Raw genomic sequence first — 24,524 nt, 5'->3', positions numbered from 1 at the left:
TGGAGTCCAAATTTATGGACCTAGTTGTGACATCCTTGCACATGTCATCATCATTTTTGATGTTTTTTGAAGTATTGAATTTGAGATTTTTTTTTCATATTGTTCATAATGTGGTTTGAGTTTGTTAATTGATATTTTATGTATTTTAAGTATTGAATTTGGACAATTAGCATAAAATTTATCGAATAATCATGACATAAATACTTTAATACTGTGTTGTATGGTCTTAACAGAACACATTGGAGAAAAAATATTCATGTAGCTGACCACACATAGTGGGATAAAGGCTTGTTGTTGTTGTATAGTGAACTAACTGATCATGCAATTTGTGATTTATTAGCTACCAATCAATTTTTCTTATGTGATAGGAGTTGTTATACAAGATCTAATAATTGTAAAGAGAAAATATTATTTCTCTTTTGTTATACAATGATTTCGCTCATTTTTTATTAGTTTAACAAACTAATTAGTATTTAGTGTAATTAATCTTTTAGGATATGTTTTTTTATTACTAATATTCTTGAAACAATCAAATAATCTATAAAAGGTTTCTTTACAAAACATTTAATTCAAAAATTTTATTATTTGATTTAAAATAAAAAGTATTTCATTTGAAAACATAAAATATCAATTAACCCTTTTTTCATGAGTTCTTTGTAATCTTTCAATGTTTTTACATTTATTTTAAAATTTGTATAATTTTGCTTTTTATAATTTATTTTAACTCCTTTTTATTTTCCTTAATGTCAATTAACCCTCATTTGCATGCATAGTTGCTTATTCAAGTGTGCTTTGTGCACGTGCAAATATGCTAGTATTATGAAAAAAGTCACGATCCAGTGAAAAAGATAGAGTGATTTATAATTAATCAGTTACCATTCCAAAAAATAACAAATACATACAATATAAATATTAATAAATTTGTAAATATAAAATTAGAAATATGAAATCAAAGAAGTTATGATAAATTTTAATTTATATTTTGGAATGATTTAGATTGTTTATAAACTTTCTTGATTTTTATTTTTTATATTTATTAAATTTAAAATATGGTCAATATTTAGGAGAGATTAAAATAAAAGAAATAATTACTTATTTATTCAACTTTATTCATAAATAATATAAATTATGTATATATTATTATTATTATTATTATAGCATCAAAAATTATCTTGATCGGGCACGAATCTCGAGGCAAAATCAAGCTGAAAATTTATAAAATTAAATCTGGGATCACTTGAACTCCGATTTCAGTGAACTTACAGTCAAACTGAGCATCTCGGAAATACAAACCCAACGACACCAAATTCGCCTCAATCCGAGCCCAAATGAGTCCAAATCAAGCACCCAAAGTGCTATTGAAATGTTCAAATTACAATTTGAGTTATAAAACAGTTTTCAAATATGACGTTCCTATAGTCAAATCGAGCGGCTCAACAATACAAATCCAACGAGCCCAAGATCGCCGAATTCCGACATCATTAAGTCCTTCAAATGTCTGATAAATGATACATAATCAAGGGATTCAATATCGACCGTCCATCCGACCACTCCCTATTTACCCCTGATATATCACCTATTTTGCAAGCCATGCCACTTCAGAATATCTATAAATAGACCCCTCATTTCTCATGAGAGACGACCAAAGCAATAAGAATAAGAGAAGGATTGGAGGGAAAAAACTCATCCATGACCACCGCCGAAATTCTGCCCGATGCCCGAGTGACGCCAAAATTCTGCCCGACACTCGAGTGACGTCGGAATTCTTCTTGACGCCTGCGTGACGCCAGAATTCTACCCAACACCCAAGTGACGCCAGAATTCTGCCTGACTTCAGAATTTCGCCCGATCTCAAAGTGATGTTGGAACTCTGTCCGATCTCAAAGTGATGTTGGAACTCTGCCCGACGCTGTAACTGGATTTCAATCTAGAATTGATTCATTGTAATATGATCGTCCTAAATTTCAAGGACGAGTCAACCTCTTTTATCTCAAACAAACTCTAGTGGATCTTTTTTAACTGGGTGTGGCCCCGTGGTTTTTTCCCTTTTCAGGGTTTCCACATAAAAATCTTGGTGTTTCCATTTCTCTCATGTTTGTGTGCTAGATATCCATACAACGCAGAGGAAAAATTTTTTTAACTCTATCGCCGCGTATATTCTAGCGCAACAATTATTATTATTATTATTGTTGTTTTGTTGTTGCATCCTGGAATATTTGCTGCGGTAGAGAAATATAAAATATAACATCTTAGTTTTGTATGAAGATCTAACACACATGTAGATAAAAGAGAAGGTGTAGCGTTCATAAGAGACACTAAAGATTTTACATGGAAACTCCTGAAAAGGAGGAAAACCCATAGGGCCTGGCTCAGTTTGAATGGATCCACTAATATTTGCAGTATATTACAAATGAGGCCCTTCATTGGAGGGAAGGCCTTGACTTGATATAAAGATATACATCACATATAATGCATTACATGGTAAAAACTAGAAGAACAATATTGATATGTTCATTTAATAGACAGAATCATAGTTGACAGTCAACAAAGGTTGTAAGAATCGTAGTCGGCAGAAGACAGAGGTTAGAAAGACTGTTGTCTAGCGATAGAGGTTGAAAGGAGCATAATAGGCGGCGGAGGTCAGAAGGACCGTAGTCGATAGGAGACAAGGGTCATAAAGGCCATTGTCCAACGATGGAGGTCGGAAGGATCACAGTAGGCTACAGGGTGGGAAGGATCGTAGTCGGTAAGAGATAGGGGTCAGAAGACCGTTTTCGTTCGGCGGTGGTTCGGCGGAACTCCGACGTCAGGTGGTGGTTCGACAAAACTCTGGGCGTCAAGTGGTGGTTCGGCGGAACTCCGAGCATCAGGTGGTGTTCCAGTGAAACTCTGGGCGTCAGGTGGTTGTCCAGTGGAACTCTAGGCGTCATGTGGTGGTTTGGCGAAACACCAACGTCAGGTGGTGTTTCGACAGAACTCCGAGTGTCATGTGATAGCCTGAAGGAACTCCGAGCATCGGGTGGTAGTCCAGCGGAACACCGGCGTCAGGTGGTGGTTCGATAGAACTCCGAGTGTCATGTGGGTGGCCTAGAGGAACCCCGACATTAGGTGGTGGTCCGATGGAAGTCCTAGCGTCTAGTGGTGGTCTAGGAGAAGTCTGGGCGTCAGGTGTTGGTTTGACGGAACTTCGAGCGTCAGGTGATGGTTCAGTGGAACTCTGCATCGGGTGGTGATCCGGTGGAACTCCAGGCATCCGGTGTTGGTCCGACGGAACTCCAGCGTCAGGTGGTGGTCTGGCAGAACTTCGACATCAAGTGTGGTTCGTTGGAACTTCGGGCGTCCGATGTTGTTCTGACGGAACACCGACGTTAAGTGGTGGTCTAACGAAACTCAGGGCGTCAGTTGGTGGCCCGATGGAACTTCGGGCTTCAGGTGGTGGTCTAGCTGAACTCCGCCATCAGGTGGTGGTCTGACGGAACTCCAGCGTCAGGTGGTGGTCCGGTGAAACTCCAGGCATCAGGTTATGGTTCGGTGGAACTCCGGGCGTCAGGTGGTGGTCCGACGGAACACCAGGCGGTGGTCGATGAGGCAAGAGCGATCTCCGATCTCTCTCTTGCTCTCTTTCTTGGGTTCCCTTTTCAAGAGGAAGGAGGGGCTAGAGTGACATGACCCGTAAATAGGAGGAAGATCAAGGGTAAATGGAGAATGGTTTAGATGGACAATCGATGTTGAATTCCTTGATTGTGGATCGTTCACTAGACATTTGAAGGTCTTAATGATGTTGGAATTCTGTGATCTTGGACTCGTTGGATTTGACTCGTCGAGCCACTCGATTCGATTATAAGCATGTCACATTTGGAAAGCATTTAATAATTCAAATGGTGGCTTGAACCTTATAATGACGCTTCGGTCCTTGAGTTGGACTCATTTAGGCTCGAATGGAGTCGAATTTGATCTTGTTGGTTCATATTCTTGAGACGTTTTGTTTGAGTGTAAGTTTGCTAAAATTGGAGTTCAGATGGTTCCAATTTTAATTTCAGAAGTATCCAACTTAATTTTTCTTTGAGATTCGTGCCTGATCAGGATAAATTTTTGATGATGTATAAATTATTATTATTATTTTTATTATTCAAACTAAGTTATCATTTTACTATTTTATCATGGATATTATTATTATTAAATAATATCTACAATATTTTTTTTTTCAAATCTTGGCCTCCTTTTATATAGCCTTTCCGGTGTACTAAGCACGTAATGTTGTGAGTCTTGTGACACTCTTACCCCAAAATATTTACAGTTATAACAATAATGCCAACAAGTTAAGAGAGTAATTAAGTAATCTATCCGGTGCAGAATTGTCACTCCAGATTTGACCCGATATCCGTCTTTTACTGCTTCGCACCGCATCCTACGTTGATAAGTGATGGCGCAAGTGCTGAGCCATCTCATACTTCCATCGATCGCTACGGAAAAAATCGATAGAGAAAGAGACGATCTTTTAGAAGGATGCTCGCGTTGTTCGAGAAGTCGGTGGCGCAGTCGCCCGAAGGGCTGAGAAGCCCGGCCGTAGGCGGACAAGAGAATGACGTTCACGGCGTTGTGGCGCTTCTGCAGCACTTTTCAGAAGTCAAGGAGAGATCAGTCACCATAAGCCTCGGATCTGCCTGTGCCTTGGCGTACTCTTCCGTGAAGTACAGCCCACTTCTACCCCTGTGAGTGATTTACTTGAATTGGAAGGCGATCGATTGGATGTGCGCGATAGATGGATCTCTTTTAGTTTGGTCTAGGGCAATAGTTTGTTGTCTTTTGGTGTTTGGAACGATAATTAAAATAAGAAAGAAAGATCAATATCAAATATATGCTGATTCAGATTTATTTGGGGGCGATATCATAGTTTTACTGGTAAATACGAAACAAATCTAATTGAGAGAGAGGAGACAAAAAGAGGAAAATTTATGTCACTCGTCCTCTTACCTTCTATTTTTTTAAGGTTCATACAAAGGTTCAACACTAAAAAATGATTAAATGGAATCTTGTCCATAGATTGCAGTTAATGGAAATAATGGAAGATAAAGTTTCTTGATAGTCAATGCCATATGCTTGAGTGTACTATTTTTTAATGTCAGACTTTAAATTTATCCATGCTCTCATTTTCTTTATATTTGAAGGTAAAGATTCATTTGCATCTAATCATTTTGTTTCCTTGCGAAAGTTCATAAACTTTCCTCCTACCATTCTTTTAAAGTCTAAATTTCTTCCATTTAACCTTTCTTTTAGTAGGGGGTATTGGAAGCCTCATGAACATTATTTTAACTATATATTTTATCAAGAGAAGTGATAAAATAACAAAAAATTATTCCTTATTGTGTGTTAAGAAAAGATAAGAATTTGTATATAAATAGGTGGAGAAATAGTTATCTAAGAAAGAAACAATTCTAGAAACCATCCATTAATTCTATAATTCAGAACTAGCTATGCAATAAAAATGGAATCTTGTCCATAGATTGCAGTTAATGGAAAGGTGTTGTTCACAAATTATTGGATTGCTATAGATGTAAAGCTATTGTTCACGAATTGTTGGATTCCTATATATTATAAATTATTGTCCACAATTTATTGGATTATTTAACAAAATTTTAATTTATCTATTTTTAATAATTCATAATATTTTTTTTATTTATGTAGTAATTAGAATTCTTTGACAGGACTAAGGCATCTAGGACATTCTTGGGGATTTCATGCCATGAAATTTGTATATGGAGTCTTAGATCAATAATAATAGAGTTGCACAATTTATGCATCTATAGCAATCCCTATTGAACCTCAACACTTTATAGTAATCATGTGTTGGTAATTTATGTTTTATGTTTCACAATTTATGCATCTTTCTTGATATAGTGATTAGAAATGTTCTTAATTTTTTTTACCTATAATGTGTAACTTAAGTTACCTTTCCTTATGAAAGCTTCTATCTGATGTCCTTGCTGTTTTCATGCTCCTACTTCAATTGGTCATTTCTTGTTGTACAAAGTTCAAGAGTTTTTCCTATATCATTGGTTTTTGTTTGAGTCCATTTTCAATGGTTCAAACCTCCAAATTCAAGTCATAATTTGACATTTTGACTTGGATACTATCAATGTTTAATTGACTATTGAGGCATTTTTTTTATGTAGGGCGAGGTGTAAGCTTCAAGGCATTTTGAGGCATAAATCTTATAATTAAATCATTAAATTAATGAAAAATATGAAACAATAAGTAACATACTGACATTAAATAAGATGTTATAAAATGTAAAAGATTATTAAAAGTTGTATAAGGTTACCAACAATACTAAATAAATAGTCTCTCCTAATATCTATTTAATATAAACAATTAATTTAAAGTCATAATTTACGAATTTAATAGTCTCCACTATTCTTATCGCTTTGGGGTTCTTCACTATGATCATTAAAGTAGTTGATTTTTTTTTTCTCGTCTCTCATACTAAAAAGAAAGAAATGAGTGTCCAACAAGAAGATGAAAGGTTTTGAAGGAGAATCAATGGTGGCATAGCGATGATGCTGATGTATCCAGATCGAATGCAAATGTAGGGTTGTATGGTGTGCGATTTTGTATTTAAGGTTTTGCGATTCTTCTCAAGTTTAATTTAAGTATAATAAATAGGTTTATTTATATATTTAATTTATAAATTAAAATTTTAAAATTACTGAAAACCTAATTTGAAGTTTTATGTCTCCTTATAGTGTTAAAATTGTGCTGAAGCATGCAATGAGGTGCGCCTCACTCCAACTATGGCGTAATCCTCATCTGGCAAGCATGAGGCGTTGGCTTTATGACTTTTATTTTTTTAAATTGCATTGAGGTGAGCCTTGAGGGTGGGCCTCTAATTATGCAATTTTAACCTATGGATACAATGTGCCAATGTTTTGCATGTATAATACTTTAAGCAATACAGATATGTTTATCCTCTTATTTTCTCTTTCCTATTGGGTTGCTCAGCGTTGGGTTAATACTCTCTTGCAATTGGAATAGTTTTATCAGCAAATTTATTGGGACTATTTGGTTACTAGTGGAATTTAGTAAATCCTATTAATACATATATTTAACAATTGTTGAGATGATTAAAACATGAAAATTGTTTGGTATGAGAACCTTTAAGTCTTGCTAAATTCTGATAAATCTATTTTTTTAGGATTTAAGAATTGTGAGAGGAAAGATTCTTAAATTTATTATGTCCTTTGAATGGTGGGTTAATAAATCATGGATTTAATCAATAACATGACTGAGATAGGATTATCAAAAGAGGATTTGAAGTCTCCAAAAAATTGTTTATAAGGATTTTAGCTAAATTTTAAATTCGGTCTAAAATAGGGTATCCAGCGGTCTATAAAGTTAATTTTGAAGCTCATCTTGCATGTTCCATTTTCCACTGGATTATTTGTTCCCGCTTTGACACTCCAAGCTCCTGGGCCGGATCGTGACAATATTTGTGTTTCTCAACAGCATCCTTGATAAAGCATCTCTTATACGCTCCTTCTTGTGTGGTCACAGTGTTCACATCTGAGATTTTTTTTTCTTTATTTCCCTAAATATTGTTTCATCATTGTCCAATATGTTTTCTTCTGCTATTTTTTATTCTAACTTGTGTACAAAAGTATTTCTTCTCGCTTTGCTAATTTGCTCGCCTTTTAGAGGACTAATGTTTCTCTATGATAATAGTATGTTTACTTTTACAGGTTATTTGCTGTTGTGGATGATATATTTTGCCTGTTTGAAGGGCATATTGAGAATTTACCTCATTTGAAGCAACAATATGGGTTAACCAAGACTGCCAACGAGGCTATTATTGTAATTGAAGCATACCGAACATTAAGAGATAGAGGACCTTATCCTGCTGACCAAGTTGTAAGAGATATCCATGGGAAGTTTGCCTTTGTTCTATTTGACAACACCTCAAAATCCACCTTTATTGCTGTTGTAAGTACCCCTTTCTTGCTAATTTATGTTCTTTTTTGTATGATGTACCAATGGGGATCACGCATCATAATAGAAATCCAGAACGTTAAATCCTCACAATGAAAGAGCTACAAAGGTTACCAATTACTGTTATTTATTATGTTGGAAGATTTATAATTCTTCCATGAAAATTTTTCTTTTGTTTGCATGATAAAATATTTGCTTTAGTGAGATCTTTTTTTAGGAGAATTCAAGTTGGATGGTTGAACTGGAGGAATACTTTGGGTTTGTTGTGTGATAGAAAGTACCACTCAAACTTAAGGAAAAAGTTTATAAGATGGTGGTGGGACTTGCACTGCTTTATGGCACAAAAAGTTGGCGATTAAAAGAGAAGCATAATATTAAGTTAAGTGTTGTTGAGATGAGGATACTCAAGTGGATGATTGGATTTACTCTTAGTGATAGGATACAAAACGAGCATAAGGGTTGGAGTAGCTCCAGTGACAGATAAGATTAGATAGAGTCATTTAGATGGTTTGGTCATGTAAAACGGCATCCTTCCGATGACCCTGTTAGGAGAGTATATATATTTGGCCTATGTTAAGAAAGGTAGAGGTAGACCTAAAAAGACTTGGTTAGAAAATATTAGAAATGACTTTTCTTTATTTGATTTAAATGAGAATTTGACTATTAACAGAATACAATGGAGAAAAAATATTCATGTAGCCGATTCCACGTAGTGGGATAAAGGTTTGATGTTGTTGTTGTAGTGAGATCTTTTTTTTTTTTTTAAATATTTGTATTCTTAAAAAAATCATTTCAAATGAAAATAAAACATTTTCTTAACTTATTTCTGGTTTTAAATTGTTTTTCATAGCATCAAGGGATTAGGTTTGATCTGTTATCATTTGTGTCGCATCATGGATAACATGATTTCCTTTCAAAAGTATGTGGGTCGCAATTAACTGTGAGATTTTCCTTCCCCCTTTCTCAGCATTATTTTTTCCTATTGTGTTGATTCAGTGTTGATGGCTTAGTTGGGGACCTACGGACTCTTTAATATGGACTTTGGTTCTATGGACCATATGGTTAATAGGGATGATGACTTGTGTTGGATCCAAAATTTTTGAAATGAGGGGGCAAGAGTGATGGGAAATCGTTTCTTAAATTATTGAGGGTGGGGGTGAGTTTACATAAAACTTAATCTTGGGTACTTAATGAAGATGAACATTGCTAGCCGTTTTCTTTAAAGGAAGCTAGAGGATTAAATTTGTACATTTTGTTTTTTCACAAATTGTGATTATGTCAAAGTTCACTTGATGCAATGGCTACATTTCATTTTCTAATCTTTCAAGTTAGAATTGCAAATGGGGAAAAGTTCTGAATTGGGGATTGGAAGTATGTCCCTTCTCCAAACTCTCCTTAGTGCTATTGTAGCCTTATTAATCTAGATTTGTAAGTTTGCAATTTCCCCAAACAAATTTATATGATAAAAAATCATTTGGAGCCCACTTTTTTAAGCGGCCCAATTGAAATGGAGAGTGTCATGCACTTTTATTTTAAGGGATTTTTATTGGTCCACCTCTAACAAGAGAACTATAATGCAATCCTCTATTTTTCTCATTCAGGATTAGAAATTAGTGTGGATCAGAGAATGAACTAGTCTAAGGAAATTCTATAGCTTCTCATTCTACATTCTCTCTCTCCTTCTTTCTTTTATTTACTTAGCTTTCTTGTTAGCAAGGTCGTGGTGTTACTCACGGATAATTTTGGATCCAATATCCTCTATGTTGTGTTAAGCATGAAGGAATGCCTGGACAAGATTATGAACATTGAAGAAACTAAATAGAGAGAAATTTGTAGGAATGGAAAAGCATGACTTTATCACCAACAAATTATTGAATGAAATAGAAGAGAGACTACCAAAATGATTCCAACAATACTGAAATGTGTTGCTGGAGCTACTGGAAGAATTGAAATTCTCGAGGGATATTTAATTTAAATTATTTGCTAGTAGCCACTGAGCTTAAGGGCATTAACTTCAACTTTAGTGATAAATGAGACCTTCATTCATAAGAGTAGCGAAGAATCTGCTTCTCATAAAACCAAAAGTCATAAGCCTCAATTGGCGAATGAATCTTTAAGAGAGTTTGCTAAGGAAAAGCGTCTAACAAAGATTAAAATTTCTCATCTAGATTTTTATAAGGGAAATTAAATGCGGTTCACCCTGTTGCTTTCTTCGATTTGGCCATCGCTCTACTAAATTTCAATGATGCACTTCAGTTTAGGTTATTTTTAACTATCTTTAAGAAGTCATTACTTAGGTGGTTCTCCATTCTCTTGCTTGGAATCCTTACTTTTGCCAAGGTTAAGTGGCAATCTGTCCCTCAATTTACTAGCACCTTAAAGCCTTTGAAGAATTCTAAGGCCTTATTATGCATGATACAAGAACAAGGTGAATCTTTGAGGAATTTCATTATATGGTTTTAGCAAGAAATTTTAGAAGTAAAAGATTTAGAATTGGATGTAGCTCAGGACATACTCACTCAATATTTAAGGAATGGACCTTTCTATATACACTTGGATTGAAATTTCTGAGGATTTTTGCCAAGTTACTTGAACTACTCTATATTAACGTCGAGTAGTATGAAAGTTAGATTGTCTCTTTGCCGTCTAACTGAACAAAGGACTTCATCTTGATGGGAGTTTATTGGTAGATTTCTGAGGACCACCAAATTCACCAAAGAAACTTGAAGTCAGTCGAGAAGCTGTGCTTTCAGCATCAACAACATCGATATTACAAGCAACCACAACATCGAGAACATCACCCTAAGGGGGAGATAATGAAATATGAAGAATTTTGATGCCAAAAAGTGGGAAAGGTCATTGCCAACTTGCTAGTATAGTAGTATCTAGCTTTTACTTCATTGAGAATATTGATGAATTAAATGGTTGAAGCCAATAAGGGTCGAGGCTTATGCTGGAGATCTTTCTAAATATTATTTGTTTAATAAAAATCATGATCATGGCTTAAAGGTTTGCTGGCACCTCCGCAACCTTTCGAAGAATTGATAAAGGCTATGAAGTTGAAGGAATCAATCCTAAACTTGGAAGAAGAGATGATAAAACACAAATGGAAGAACTAAGTAATGAACTAGTCACAGCTTAAGTAATTCACATTGTTGAGTTTATTCTATTTATACTCGAAGGGGTAGGAGCAGAAACTTTTAGGTTGATGAGTCTCAAAACAACTTTGATCATGAAAGGTAAACTTGGCCACAACATCATGAGTCCCATGTACTTGAGTAATACTTATCGCACTTATTGAGGCAGACAAAATGATACGCCCTAGGGTTTCACAATTTCGGTTTTGCCCTAATTTCCCCCAAAAGAGAGGAAGTTCTCCACCAAAATCAAAGAGAAATAATCACAAGATTGTTGGGATGAAAAACAAGATGTGTTTTAATTGACACATGAAGTTCTATTATATTTCATTTTTAGATGTATTAAAAAAAAAAGAATATAACATTATTTTGTTTAACACCCATTGTTGGCCCACTTTTTGGCTTTTCTGACGACGAACGTAAGAAGATAGAATGAATGATTGCATCATGATGTTGACCCACGCACGCAAAAACATGTGAAAAGAGATGAAAACAATGATTTAAGCAGCGTGCGTCACCACGACATAACACGTCACTTGAAGGGCCAAACATCTTCTGATTGCCAAATGGACTGCGACGTTACAATCAAGACGTTAAATTCGTCTAAGTGGGAACCCCTTGCAGCCAAAACAGATGAGATTAGTCCAAGGGGACGACCGTAATTTGTATACACATAGGTACACAAAAGGGGTAAATGTAATTAAACACCCGCATGGGCTTCGACGAGTATGTTATGGGTACATACGTGATGTTTAGTGAAGCTGCGTGAGTCAATAAATGAACGTAGTTTGAGCCCGATCCTTTTATGCAGATAAATAGGAGTCAACACGGCTCGAACTATCAAACAGATATAAAGTTAGGGTGTCTACCAGAATATTTGTTTTATACGTTCATATAAGACCTCTAACAAAGAAAATTCATCAACAAAGGTAAAATGTCTACGAAACCCAATCCTCTATCGATAGCTCGACAGAGTCGACAAGGTTCAATCCACAAATAGAAATGACCACATTCAACCCGATGATGGTCGTGTTGAATGCAAATCTCAACCGGAGGGATCAATTCCAAATGTTCAAAATGCCCCACCAAAATTCAAAATCTCCAAAAATCCAAAGATGTTTAAAATTGAAATCAACCATCCAACCACTTAAATCAAAACTCATCTATCCTCCACAACAATTTGCTTAGATGGACAAATTGAAAATTACTTCAGCTCATATAGAGCTAATGCCTAATCGAAAATATTACTAGGATCCATTCTCAAATAATCTCCTGCCAGTAAGGATGTGGTGCATGTCATCAGGCCTGCAGTTTTGCCGCCAAATGACTCCGCAAGATAAACAGTTTGACCCGGAGCCCTCTGAACCAAGTGGTTTTGTCGCCAAATGACACCATGAAATGCCTGTTATGGCCAGACCCAATACGTACCTTAGTGGCATCAAATCCTTGAGATATGAATCGATAAAATATGATCGATAGGGCACAAAGCCCTCTATTAGCTAAGGTGGATTCAAGTTTGTCCCCTTAGGTAAATATCCATCTCAGGTCTCCTTAGGTAAATATCCATCTCATATCTATAAGGTCCCCTTGGACAAAGCAAGCCATGGCTGCCGACAAGGATCTTCTGTCAGGTTGGGTCGACTACCTCCTCTGACTAAGTAGACCAGGGACCACGATGGCCCAGGATGACGGAACCATGGGATCTTGATCGGGTCCATCATCCATTCCCCCACCATCCTCATTTAAGTGTAAGGTGGTGAAATTTCTATTTTAAATATCAAATTTTCCAACACCCCAAACCCATTCTGCTACTATATGTTAGATAACATGTATTTGTACATATTTGATTGACGACTAGCCTTAATCGAAAGTTCTCTCTCATGATTGGGAGGGGTAATCAACTATAGGGGCTTGCGCTTATAGGAAACAAGAACTCAGATCATAAAGTCCTCGTAAAATGTGGGTGAAATCTTTGGTTGTGTCTTATCTACAAACCCATTTGCCTTCCAAAATTTACCCCGGAACTTAAATCCGTTAAAACTCCCCCGAAGAAATCAAGCGGGGGAGGCCGGGGCTGAATTCTCGGAGCCCCAAATAGTCGTCTTGTTAGCCTCATCGAGTTTTGTTTTCTTTCTTTCTTTTTTTTAACCGGCTTATTCTTAAAATTTTCTTCTACCTCCTTTTGATGCTTTTTAGGAATTATGACAAGAGCTTTGTCAGGATAATCACCTACTTTGAACACAAGATATGATCCATCTTAAGCTTAAAAGGAAAAGGTTATAGAGCAGCATAGAGCAAGAAGATGACTAAACTTTGCAACCTTCAAATGCATAAATTGGCCACGATCCTGACATGCACAAAACGGTCAAATCAAGGTCGTTAATGATCTGACCACTTATAAAGAAAATATATTTAGCTCTATTATTCATTTTGCAATTATTCTTCAAAGATGTTGGAGAATTGGAAAACTACATAGACATTCCAATATTACCTTGACTAGCATGAGACTAGTATGAGTCAAATTGGCATGGTTTAGTGGATTGTTTTCAAGGCTAGTCAGCCATGTCAAAAGGATCATTCTATTAAAGTTACCCAAATCATAGCAAACTTGCCTTTGAATTTAAATGAAGAAATCCAATTCAATTTTAGGTCTAGTAGTCCAAGCATTCTAGGCTTCTAGCACCTTCTAAAAGCTATTCACCAAACTCACGTAGGCAATTTGCTTGAGTACTAAATCTACTTGACAATGCTAAGGTAAAGTTGGCAAGCAACTTCTTATGAGTTAGACCTCCATTAAACAATCAATATATGCTCATTATGTATCGTTTTGATTACACATCTCATATATTTTACAGTAAGAACTTGATAAGCCTTGCTATGTACTCTTTTATTAGTGTAGCTCAGATTTAGCTTTCCTTATAGCATTGTCACTTGACTAAAGCATACAAATAGGGGTCAGAATTTGGAGCTATTATTCTGTTCGGACACAGTACGGTTCTTCCGTCCGGTTACGCACTCGGTACCGAGCGCGGTATATTTTTATGGTGACGTGATGTATTGTTATTGGTCTCCGGACATCCTCTGGACTTTGCACAGCCTGACACATAAATTTGGAATTTTCTACAATCTAATGAAATCTTAATTTTTCTCTAGTAAGATTCTAATGTTATGAACATTTTGGATCCAACAACGTTATTATAATAAATCTCATCCCGAGGACTTCTAAGATGAAAAAAAAAAAGAACTGATTTCTATGCATCCTGATACATAGACATGAGAAACTAGTTTTGCAAGCATTGTGGGATCATTCCTGTGAAGTATTTCATTGTGGCTCATTTCTTTCTATCATAGGATGCTGATTGCGGTGTTCCTTTTTTCTGGGGAGCTGATTCTGAAGATCATCTTATTTTATCCGATGATGTAGACCTCGTAAAGAAAGCCTGCGGGAAATCATTTGCTCCTTTCCCTAAAGGTACCGTTGAAGATTAACATATATATATTTTTTCATTCAGGCTTCGTTTGGGACCGTTTTTTTTACAACTTTCTAGTATAAAAAAGCTGTCTCTACAGCACTTAAAAAAGCTGTCTCTAAAGCAACTTTAATGTACCTATGAAGTTAATAATTGCTTCCATCAGGTTGCTTTTTCACCACCTCCAAAGGATTACAAAGTTTTGAACATCCCTTGAATGAGTTGAAACCAGTTCCAAGGGTTGATAGCAGAGGGGAGGTGTGTGGTGCGACTTATAAGGTTGATTCAGAGACCAAGAAGCCATCTGGGATGCCTAGGGTTGGCAGTGCTGCAAATTGGTCAAATAACTATTAAGCTAGCAATCATAATCCAACCAAACACTTTCTATTTATTAGTGCTTGTTGCCTTTCTTCTTGCAGTTTCTTTTATTTTCATCAGATGAGAGAACTTTACCAGAACTCTCGGGTGTTGACACCTCTGTTATGTGAGGTGTTTGAGTTTCTAGCTTTCTATCGTGCACTGTGTTATGCTAATGTATTGGACTGTGTTCTCATTTTGACGGTAAAATAAACGTTGAATATTTTCTTGAGTAATTTCGGTTGTTCGCCCTTATTATTATTTTTTATTTGAGCAAGATGAGGGCATGCAGGGGTGTCAATTTTGGGTCATGGGTTGGGTTCGGGTCGAACCCGGAATTGATCAGGCACTATTCTGGTCAATTCGAACTTGACCTGCTTTGGGTTCAGGTCAACCCGACACGACCCGAATGATCTGGGGTCGACCAAAAAATGCTAGTTTTAGGGTAAAAAAAAGTCAAATTTTTATTTTAGGGTTAAAACAGCTCAATCTCGGGTTTTCGGATAAAAATTCGGGTAAAACATGTCAATTTTGGATTTTTGGGTCAACCTGAATCTGACCCTGTTTTTGAAACTAGTCGATTTATTTAACCTGAATTCGACTCGTTTCAGGTTCGGGTTGACATTAATCCAGAATTTTCGGGTCAGGTTTGTGTTGGATTTTCGGATTGTGTCAAATATTGACACCCTAGGTATGCTCAACATTTTATTTTTGAAGATAAATAATAAAAGGGTTATAAGATCAAGATTTGCTAAAGAAGAAACATCTAAAAATTATATTTTGATGATGTATAAAATGATAATATTAAGATTTCATGCTGGATATATAAATTTTTTGTTGCTTTCTAAAACAGTTTTTTAATACAAAATTTTTTTAATTAAAAAAAATTTGTACTAAAAAATCGTCCTAAAAAGTAGTAAGAAAGTTGTCCCAAACCAAACCTAAATTTTGAATTAAAATTTTTGAAATAATTTAGACTAAACAAAACCTTAGATTACAAGTAAAAACACACATGCCTTAGCTATTTTATTCCAGAAATTAGGTTTTATTTTAAATTAAATGTTCTGTTATATTTATTAAGTGGTGAAAATTACTCATTTTAATTAATATTGAGTGAGAAATTGCTCATTTTAGTTTCTATTTAAGGCAGATTGATTTATTATAGATATGTTTGGAAGTAAATCATATTAATATACATGAAATGCCTCAATTTTATTTAAAAAGCTAAAAGTTGGAAAATATTGAAATTAATATTTTCTTTGGAACAATTTAAGCTTTTTTATTTTTATTTTTAAAAGTTAATTTGTCATCCAAAGTTTCAAAAATCTTTCTCCAAAATAAACTTTTTAAAGAAAAAAATTTAAAATAGCAATGAAAATTTATTTTTCAAAAACATTATTTTTTTACTAACTGTTTTTTTTTAATTAAAAAATCTAAAAATTGTTATATAAAAAAAGCTTAAATATATCCCTAAAAATTAAAATATATTATTTTGTTTTAAACTTTTAAATTATTATTTTCTTAAAAACATTCACATGATAAAATAAATGTAAGGGAAATTATTTATATTTGTAGAAGCTTGTTGGAGTATAAAAAATTATAAACTGAAGAAGAAAAAGTCCAAATCATTCAAATAAAAAAAAAATCCTTTATTTGTGTTGGGTCCAAGAGTATTCGCAGCGGTAGAGAAATATAAAATTTAACATCTTGGCATTGTACAAAAATGTGGTATGCTTACAGATAAAGAGAGAGGGTGTAACATTCACCAGAGACACCAATATTTTTACGTGGAAAACCCCTAAAAAAGGGGGAAAAACCACGGGCCCTAGTCCAGTTTGAATGAATATACTAGTATTGCAATTAATTACAAATGAGGCCCTTTCTTGAGAGAAGGCCTTAACTTGATATACATTTTATAGAGTACATTACATGATGATAATACAAAGAATCATTGTTGATGTGCTTGTTTGGTTTGAAGGATTGTAGTTGGTGGGCGACGTAAATCGGAAGAAACATAGTCGGCTGGCGACGGAGGTCAGAAGGACTGTAGTCGATGGACGACGTAAGTCATAAGGGCTGTAATCGGTGAGCGACGGAGGTCGAAAGGACTGTAGTTGGTGAGCGACATAAGTCAGAAGGACCGTAGTTGGCCTACGACTGAGGTCGGAAGGACTGTAGTCGGTGGGCGACGTAAGTCAGAAGGATCGTAGTTGGCGGGTGACATAAGTTAGAAGGACTGTAATCGGTGGATGGCGTAAGTTAGAAGGACCATAGTTGGCGGGCGATGGAGGTCGGAAAGATGGTGTCAGGTAGAAATCTAACAATAGACAGAAATCCAGCATCAGATAGATGCCCGACGAAAGTCTGACAACAGATAGAAGTCCGACGTCTGGTAGAAATTTGGTGATGAGTGGAGGTCCAGCGTCGGGTATAAGTCCGATGTAAGTTGACAGTCGAGGAGAACTCCGGCGTTAGATGTTATTCGGGCAGATCTCCGACGTCACTTGGAGTTCGGGTGGAACTTCAGCATCACTTGAAAGTTGGACAGAAATCCGGCGTCACTTGGAGTTCGGGTGAAACTCTAGTGTCACTTGAAGGTCGGATAGAACTCCGGCATCACTTGGAGTTCGGGTGAAACTCCGGTGTCACTTGGAGGTCTGGCAGAATTCCGGCGTTACTTGGAGGTCGGGCAGAATTCCGGCGGTGGTCGAGTAGGAGTTTCTTCCCTCCTATTCTTCTTATTTTCTTGCTTCGGCCCCCTTTCAAGAGAAATAAGGGATATATTTATATATTTATGGAGTGACATGGCCCGTAAATAGAAGGAGGATCAAGGAAAAATGGGGAGTGATTGGATGGACTACTGATGTTGAACCCTTTGATAGTGGACCATTTGATGGACATTTGTATGCCTTAGTGATGTCAAAATTCAGCAATCTTGGGCTCGTTGGATTTGTCTTGTCGAGCTGCTGTATTCGACTATAAGCATGTCATGTTTGGAAATCATTTGGTAAACCAAATTGTGGTATGAACCTTCCAACAGTGCTTCGGGTCTTTGATTCAGATCCATTTGGGCTTGAATTGAGTTGAATTTGGTGTCGTTGGGTTCGTATTTCCGAGACGATCAGTTCGACTATAAGTTTGCTGAAATCAGAGTTCAAATGATCCCAGATTAAATTTTTTAAGTTTCTAACTTGATTTTTGCCTCGAGATTCGTGCTCAATCAAGATAATTTTTTGATGACATATCAGTTGCCCCCCTATTTTTGAATGTCGAAGCTCCAGAAGTCCGAAAATAATTGTTTTGATATTTAACATTAGTCGAATCGCAAAAAATTGCGTTCAAAAATTAAAAGCTTGCGTAAACTTGATCATAGAGACCCCGTTGAGCTTCAAAAATGTCGAAATTAAGTTTGGAACATCAAAAAACATGTCTAAGGATCCGAAAAATGTTGGATTTGGACTGTCCAGGCCGAAAATCAGGCTCGGACATGCGTAGGCGACCAAACCGGTCGGTCGGCCAGCCAGCCGCCGCCCGCCTTTGCCGGTTACGACGGTGCCCACACCACGCGCTTACAGGCGCGCCCTTTGGGGCCGCGGTTAGGGGGGCCGGCAGTTTGAATTTTTAAATTTAATTTTTTTTGTGGGGCCCACATGGATTTTTTAATCCAAAAAATTTAGAAAAAAAAATTCCAAAAAATTCTAAAAAAAAATAAAAAATTCTGAAAAAATAAAAAAAAAATCAGAAAAATTCTAGAAAATTTTAAAATTTTATTTTATTTCCAAAAAAATGCTATAAATACCCCCCTAGGGCTAGGGGGAAACTTGCACCTTCTTCTTTTCTCATTCTGGCTTTCTTACAGTGGAGACATTCCACTGTTTTTCTTAGATGACTTTTCCTACTTAAATTTGCGCCCCCCTCTTGTACAGAAGTTAGAGTTTTCTCTTTTTTCTCTCCAGTTTTTCTTCTTACTCTAGAGGCCTTCCGCTATTTTTTTGTAGATGACTTTCCCTACTTAAATTCAGTGCTCCTTTTCAGCATAGAAGGGAAAATTTTCTCCTTCCATTATCTTCTCCTCTTGCTATCTTCTTATAATTGAGACATTCCGTTATTTTTCGTAGGTGACTTTCCTTAATTAAATCGGCGTGCATCTTCTTGTACAGAAGTTAGAATTTTTGCAGTCGTTTCTTTTGTTTCTCTTTCCTCATTCTAACTTTCTTACAGTTGAGGCATTCACCTATTTTTTGTAGGTGGCATCCCCTATTAAAATTTAGGGCCCCTATCTGTGTGTAGAAGTTAGAATTTTTTCTCATTGTTCTTCTCTTGCGTTCTTCTTCTTACATTGGAGGTATTCCACTGTCGGAGATAGCGGCATTCCCCTATCAAGTTTCAGTGCCCCTCTTTTGTCTAGAAGAAGTTATGATGAGAGACTATCTTCTTAATAGACAACTCTTGACATAAGAAGATCAATTGCTGCTTGTATGCGAGGGTGATTTGAGAAGATCTGACGATCATAGTGTTCTGGAGGAGAACCAGAAGTGATGAGTAGACGGGGAGAATTTTGATGCTGCTTGAGCGAAATTTGTCGATGATGGATGAACGAGCAAAATTTTGTTGGCAGTCAACGACCGAGTGGAGAGCAAAAGGAGAGAATTTGATGGTTTGCTACTATCAGTAGTTTGAACGAGAAGCCGATGATGGATGATATGAAGTAAATGACTGATGGTGAACATCAGGCAAAGGGACGATGATGACGTTGGTCAAGTTGCATTCTGCTAAGGTGATATGCATCCATATTGACATATGCAGACATCAGATATTCATTTCTTTGAAGAAGAAGTTATAGGAGATGCTTTAATATGCAGTAGAGAAGATGTCAATAGAATCTGCCAAAGATATTTGACCTTTTTGAAGTTGTTTGATGATTGTAACTTGTACATATGATGTAGATATACTTTTAATTTTAGCTTCTAGTGAGAATAGATGTACTCTTGAATCTTGATGTTGGATTTATGTAACTCCATTGCATATGAAGTTAAAAATTTGTCCCTCAGAGGAAATTGATTTGTTTATGCATCTTTGAGTTATGTTTTGATATATTATATAATGTGCTTTTTTTAGGCTTTTTAGCCTGCTAAGAATCTTCATATGCGTGATGATTTTATCAATCACTTACTTTTATGGAATCTTTATAGAGAGAATGTCATTCACTTAGAGCACTGCTTGATGATGTTGACCTCTATAAAAGAGGTCGAGAGAATCTAACAAGAAATATAAGACCTATCCGAGGTTGTATGTTAGAGCACTGCTCGATGACGTTAACCTATATGGAAGAGATCAGGAAAATCTTCCAAGAATGTAAGACTTATCCGAGGTTGTATGTCAGAGCACTGCTCGATGATATTAACATATGTGAAAGAGGTCGAGAGAATCCACCAAGGATGTAAGACCCATCCAGGTTGTATATCAGAATCATGCTCGATGACGTAACTTATGTGGAACAGGTTGAGAGAATCTAACAAGGATATGAGACTTATCCAAGGTTGTATGTTAGAGCCTTACTCGATGACGTTAACCTATATGAAAGAGGTCGAGAGAATCCACATGTGATGTAAGACCTTTCCAAGATTGTATGTCAGAGCCCTACTCGATGACGTTAACTTATATAAAAGAGGTCGAGAGAATTCTCCAAGGATGTGTGACCTTTCCGAGGTTGTATGTCAAAGTATTGCTCGATGATGTTAACATATTTGAAATAGGTCGAGAGAATCCACATATGATGTAAGACCCTTCTAAGATTGTATGTCAGAGCCCTGCTCGATGATGTTAACTTATATGAAAGAGGTTGAGAGAATCCACCAAGTATGTGTGACCTAACCGAGGTTGTATGTTAAAGCCCTACTCGATGATGTTAACCTGTGTGGAAGAGGTTGAATCGAATCCCCTTAGGATTGATTTTGCCTTAATTAGGAGGGAGCGATCGCCGTGTGTATCTCAAATCAAAGGTGAAGAATGATTTATTTTTAAATCGTTACTGCCTTTTTGAGGTCAAGATTAAGAACTTGCCCAAGGAGTAGAAGTCTCGTAAGGGAATGTATAAAGCTTATAATTGATTGGAAGCATCCTTGTATTTGCTGATATTTTCTTGAAATATCATCTTGATGATGAAAACATCGGATGATCTTTTTTACCACAATTAGAGTCAAAGTTGCCCTCCCCCCAATCCGCATCTAATTCTTATGATATTGATGCAGTAATAACTGATGTCAGGATGTTAATAAGAGTGATCTTTTGAGATTGGAATAATAGTTGCCCCCCAATTGGGAACCACGTTTTCACATACGACACCAACCTATTGCATTTAGAAGTATTCACGACAGTAGAAAAATATAAAATTTAACATCTTGGCATTATACGAAAATCTGGTATGCATACAGATAAAGAGAGTGGGTGTATCATTCACCAGAGACACCAATATTTTTACATGGAAAATTCCTAAAAAAAGGGAAAAAATCACGGGGCCTAGCCCAATTTGAATGAATCTACTAGTATTGCAGTTGATTACAAATGAGGCCCTTCCTTCGGGGAAGGCCTTAACTTAATATACATCTTATAGAGTACATTACGTAATGAGAATACAAAAAATCATTGCTGATGTGTTTGTTTGGTCTGAAGGACTGTAGTCGGTGGGCGACGTAAGTTGGAAGGACCGTAGTCGGCGGGCGACGGAGGCCGGAAGGACTATAGTTGGTGAGCGATGTAAGTCAAAAGGATCGTAGTTGGCGTGAGACTGAGGTCGGAAGAACTGTAGTCGGTGGGCGACGTAAGTCAGAAGGACCGTAGTTGGCGGGCGACTAAGGTCATAAGAACTGTAGTCGGTGGACGACATAAGTTAGAAAGACCATAGTCGGCGGGCAACAGAGGTCGGAAGGATGGTGTTAGGTAGAAATCCAGCAATAAACAGAAATCCAGCATCAGATAGATGCCCGGTGAAAGTTCGAAAATAGGCAGAAGTCCGACGTCGGGTAGAAATTTGGTGACAAGCGGAGGTCCGGCATTGGGTAGAATTCCGATGTCAGTTGGCGACTGAGGAGAACTCCGACATTAGATGGTATTCGGGCAGAACTCCTGCGTCACTTGGAGTTCAGGTAGAACTTCAGCATCACTTGAAGGTTGGACATAAATCTGGCATCACTTGTAGTTCGGGTGAAACTCTAGCCTGACTTGAAGGTCGGACAGAACTCCGGCCTCACTTGGAGGTCTGGCGGAATTCCGGCTCACTTGGAGGTCGGGCGGAATTCCGACGGTGATCGAGGAGGAATTTCTTCCCTCCTATTCTTCTTCTTTTCTTGCTTCCGCATCCTTTCAAGAGAAATGAGGGGTCTATTTATAGATTTATGGAGTGGCATGACCCGTAAATAGGAGAAGGATCAAGGGCAAATGGGGAGTGATTGGATGGACGGCTGATGTTAAACACCTTGACCGTGGACCGTTTGATGGACATTTGAATGCTTAGTGATGTCAGAATTCAACGATCTTGGGTCGTTGGATTTGTCTTGTCGAGCTGCTCGATTCGACTATAAGCTTGTAATGTTTGGAAACCGTTTGGTAACCCAAATTGTGGTTTGAACCTTCCAACAGTGCTTCAGATCTTCGATTCAGACGCATTTGGGCTCGAATTGAGTTAAATTTGGTGTCGTTGGGTTCATATTTTCGAGACGATCAGTTCGACTGTAAGTTAACTAAAATCGAAGTTCAGATAATCCCATATTTAATTTTTTATGTTTCCAACTTGATTTTTGCCTCGAGATTCATACTCGATCAAGATAATTTTTTGATGACATATTAATATGCAAAAAAACATTCTTTAATTTTAAACTTAAAAATTATAAAAAGTTTTAAAGTTATCAATTGAAATATAAATATGATTAAAATATAGGTGAAATTAGAAATAATAATAAAAACTTCTGTGCTTTTCTTTATTAAATATCATATATATAATTAAGAATTTATATGATTTATCCTTAGGAGAATAAGCTTGGCTTAGTGGAACTTGAGAGCCATTATACACATTTGAGTTGGCATAATATAATCTTTTGATTAATATATGTTAGGGCTATCAAAATCGAGTCACAGGCCGGGTTCGGATTTGAGGCTCTGGACTGTGAACTCAGAGAGCTATGATTTTGTTTGATTTTGATTTTTTATAAAGTTTTGCAAACGGGTCAGCTCGGGTCAATTTCAGTTAATGGTCTGACATATATCCGACCCATTTGCGGAACGGGTTGATCTAACTGAAATTTTTTAGTCGTGTTAAATATTAAAACCCCTAAATTATATATCATAAATATCATGTCCTTTTCAAATATTGAGTGGTTCAGTATATGGAGAAGAAAAGCTTAGGTAAGGTTCAACTGAGCATTATATATACGACTAAAAAAATTTTAGTCAACTATAAATTCCTAAAGTTGGCATATGATCTTCCACCTACTACTATGCTAAAGTGCAATAGCACTCAGAAGTAAACATCTTTAAATTCCTAGACAAGAATCTTCAATCGAACCCCAAATGAGTATTTGCAGTGACTGCGGAGCTCCAACTGAACGCTATATTCAGCGCCATTTTACCTACACCATTTTTTTCTTCATTTCTTTCGGTTGGAGAAACAATATACTCGATATATTCTTTTTTTATGTTGAAAATAGAATTCAGTTGGAGATGAATTCTTGCATTTTATGGTGTTACTGTATTTTGGAGTGTAAAATGAGGTTTTCGATTGGAGATGATTTTAGGCCTCATATGACGAATAAAATTGATAAAAGATTGAATGATGAAATTTTTGCATTCGAGTATTTTTCCAAAACCCTTCTACCATTCCAAGAAGATATGATCGATACTGGCATTGTATGTGTAGTCGGGTTTTGAAAATATTAACGTTGGAGGATAGTTGCTCACTTAAGAAAGTGTCTTTTCAAAGTTATATTTGTTAAGGAATATTAAGTGGAGTTTCTAGAGGTGGAAATGATATTTTAGGCATATACATAGAGAGTTATGATTCTTGGTAGAAATATTATGAATCAATGTAGCATTTTCTAAGTCAAAATCTACAAAGAAGACAACACCATGGTTTCGTTTGGAACGATTTTATTATAGCTTCTTAAAGCAGAAAATTTTTGTACTAGGAAGCTGCTTTAATAAGCAGAAAAAAAACCGTTCCAAATGAAGGCTTCGTTTGGAACGGCTTTCTTATTGCTTCTTAAAGCAGCTTTTTAGTACAAAAATTAAAATTTTTGTACTAAAAAACTGCTTTTAAAAACAGTAAGAAAGCCGTCCTAAACAAAACCTAAGAGGATAGGAAGAATGATAGAGAGAGCTCATGGGAGAGGAAAAAGGTGAAAGAAAACCCTAACACACTCTCCCTCTCCCCCCTCTCTCTCTCTCTCTCTACTATGACCATTCTCTTAGTTCTACACTGAAACAGACAACATCATTGCATGGTGTAATTGAAAACTTCATTGCATGATAAAAAGTGCAACATGTAAATGACAATTTTGAAGGATTTGTTTTGGTGCACCATTGC

The 24,524-nt window shown here is 36.4% G+C and overlaps 1 protein-coding gene across 1 annotated transcript; it reads left to right on the top strand.

Annotated features, from left to right (window-relative positions):
• Window positions 1–4,431: 4,431 nt before the first annotated feature.
• On the top strand, window positions 4,432–15,183 carry LOC110092451 (stem-specific protein TSJT1). The gene is made up of 4 exons (XM_020817009.2): window positions 4,432–4,712; window positions 7,737–7,977; window positions 14,472–14,592; window positions 14,757–15,183. The coding sequence occupies exons 1-4, from the start codon at window positions 4,507–4,509 to the stop codon at window positions 14,942–14,944; spliced, it is 756 nt and encodes a 251-aa protein (XP_020672668.1). The 5' UTR covers window positions 4,432–4,506; the 3' UTR covers window positions 14,945–15,183.
• Window positions 15,184–24,524: the final 9,341 nt, after the last annotated feature.

Source organism: Dendrobium catenatum, unplaced genomic scaffold (assembly GCF_001605985.2).
Source record: "Dendrobium catenatum unplaced genomic scaffold, ASM160598v2 fragScaff_scaffold_716, whole genome shotgun sequence".
Taxonomy (NCBI): domain Eukaryota; kingdom Viridiplantae; phylum Streptophyta; class Magnoliopsida; order Asparagales; family Orchidaceae; genus Dendrobium; species Dendrobium catenatum.
This window is presented reverse-complemented; position numbering and strand designations above follow the sequence as displayed.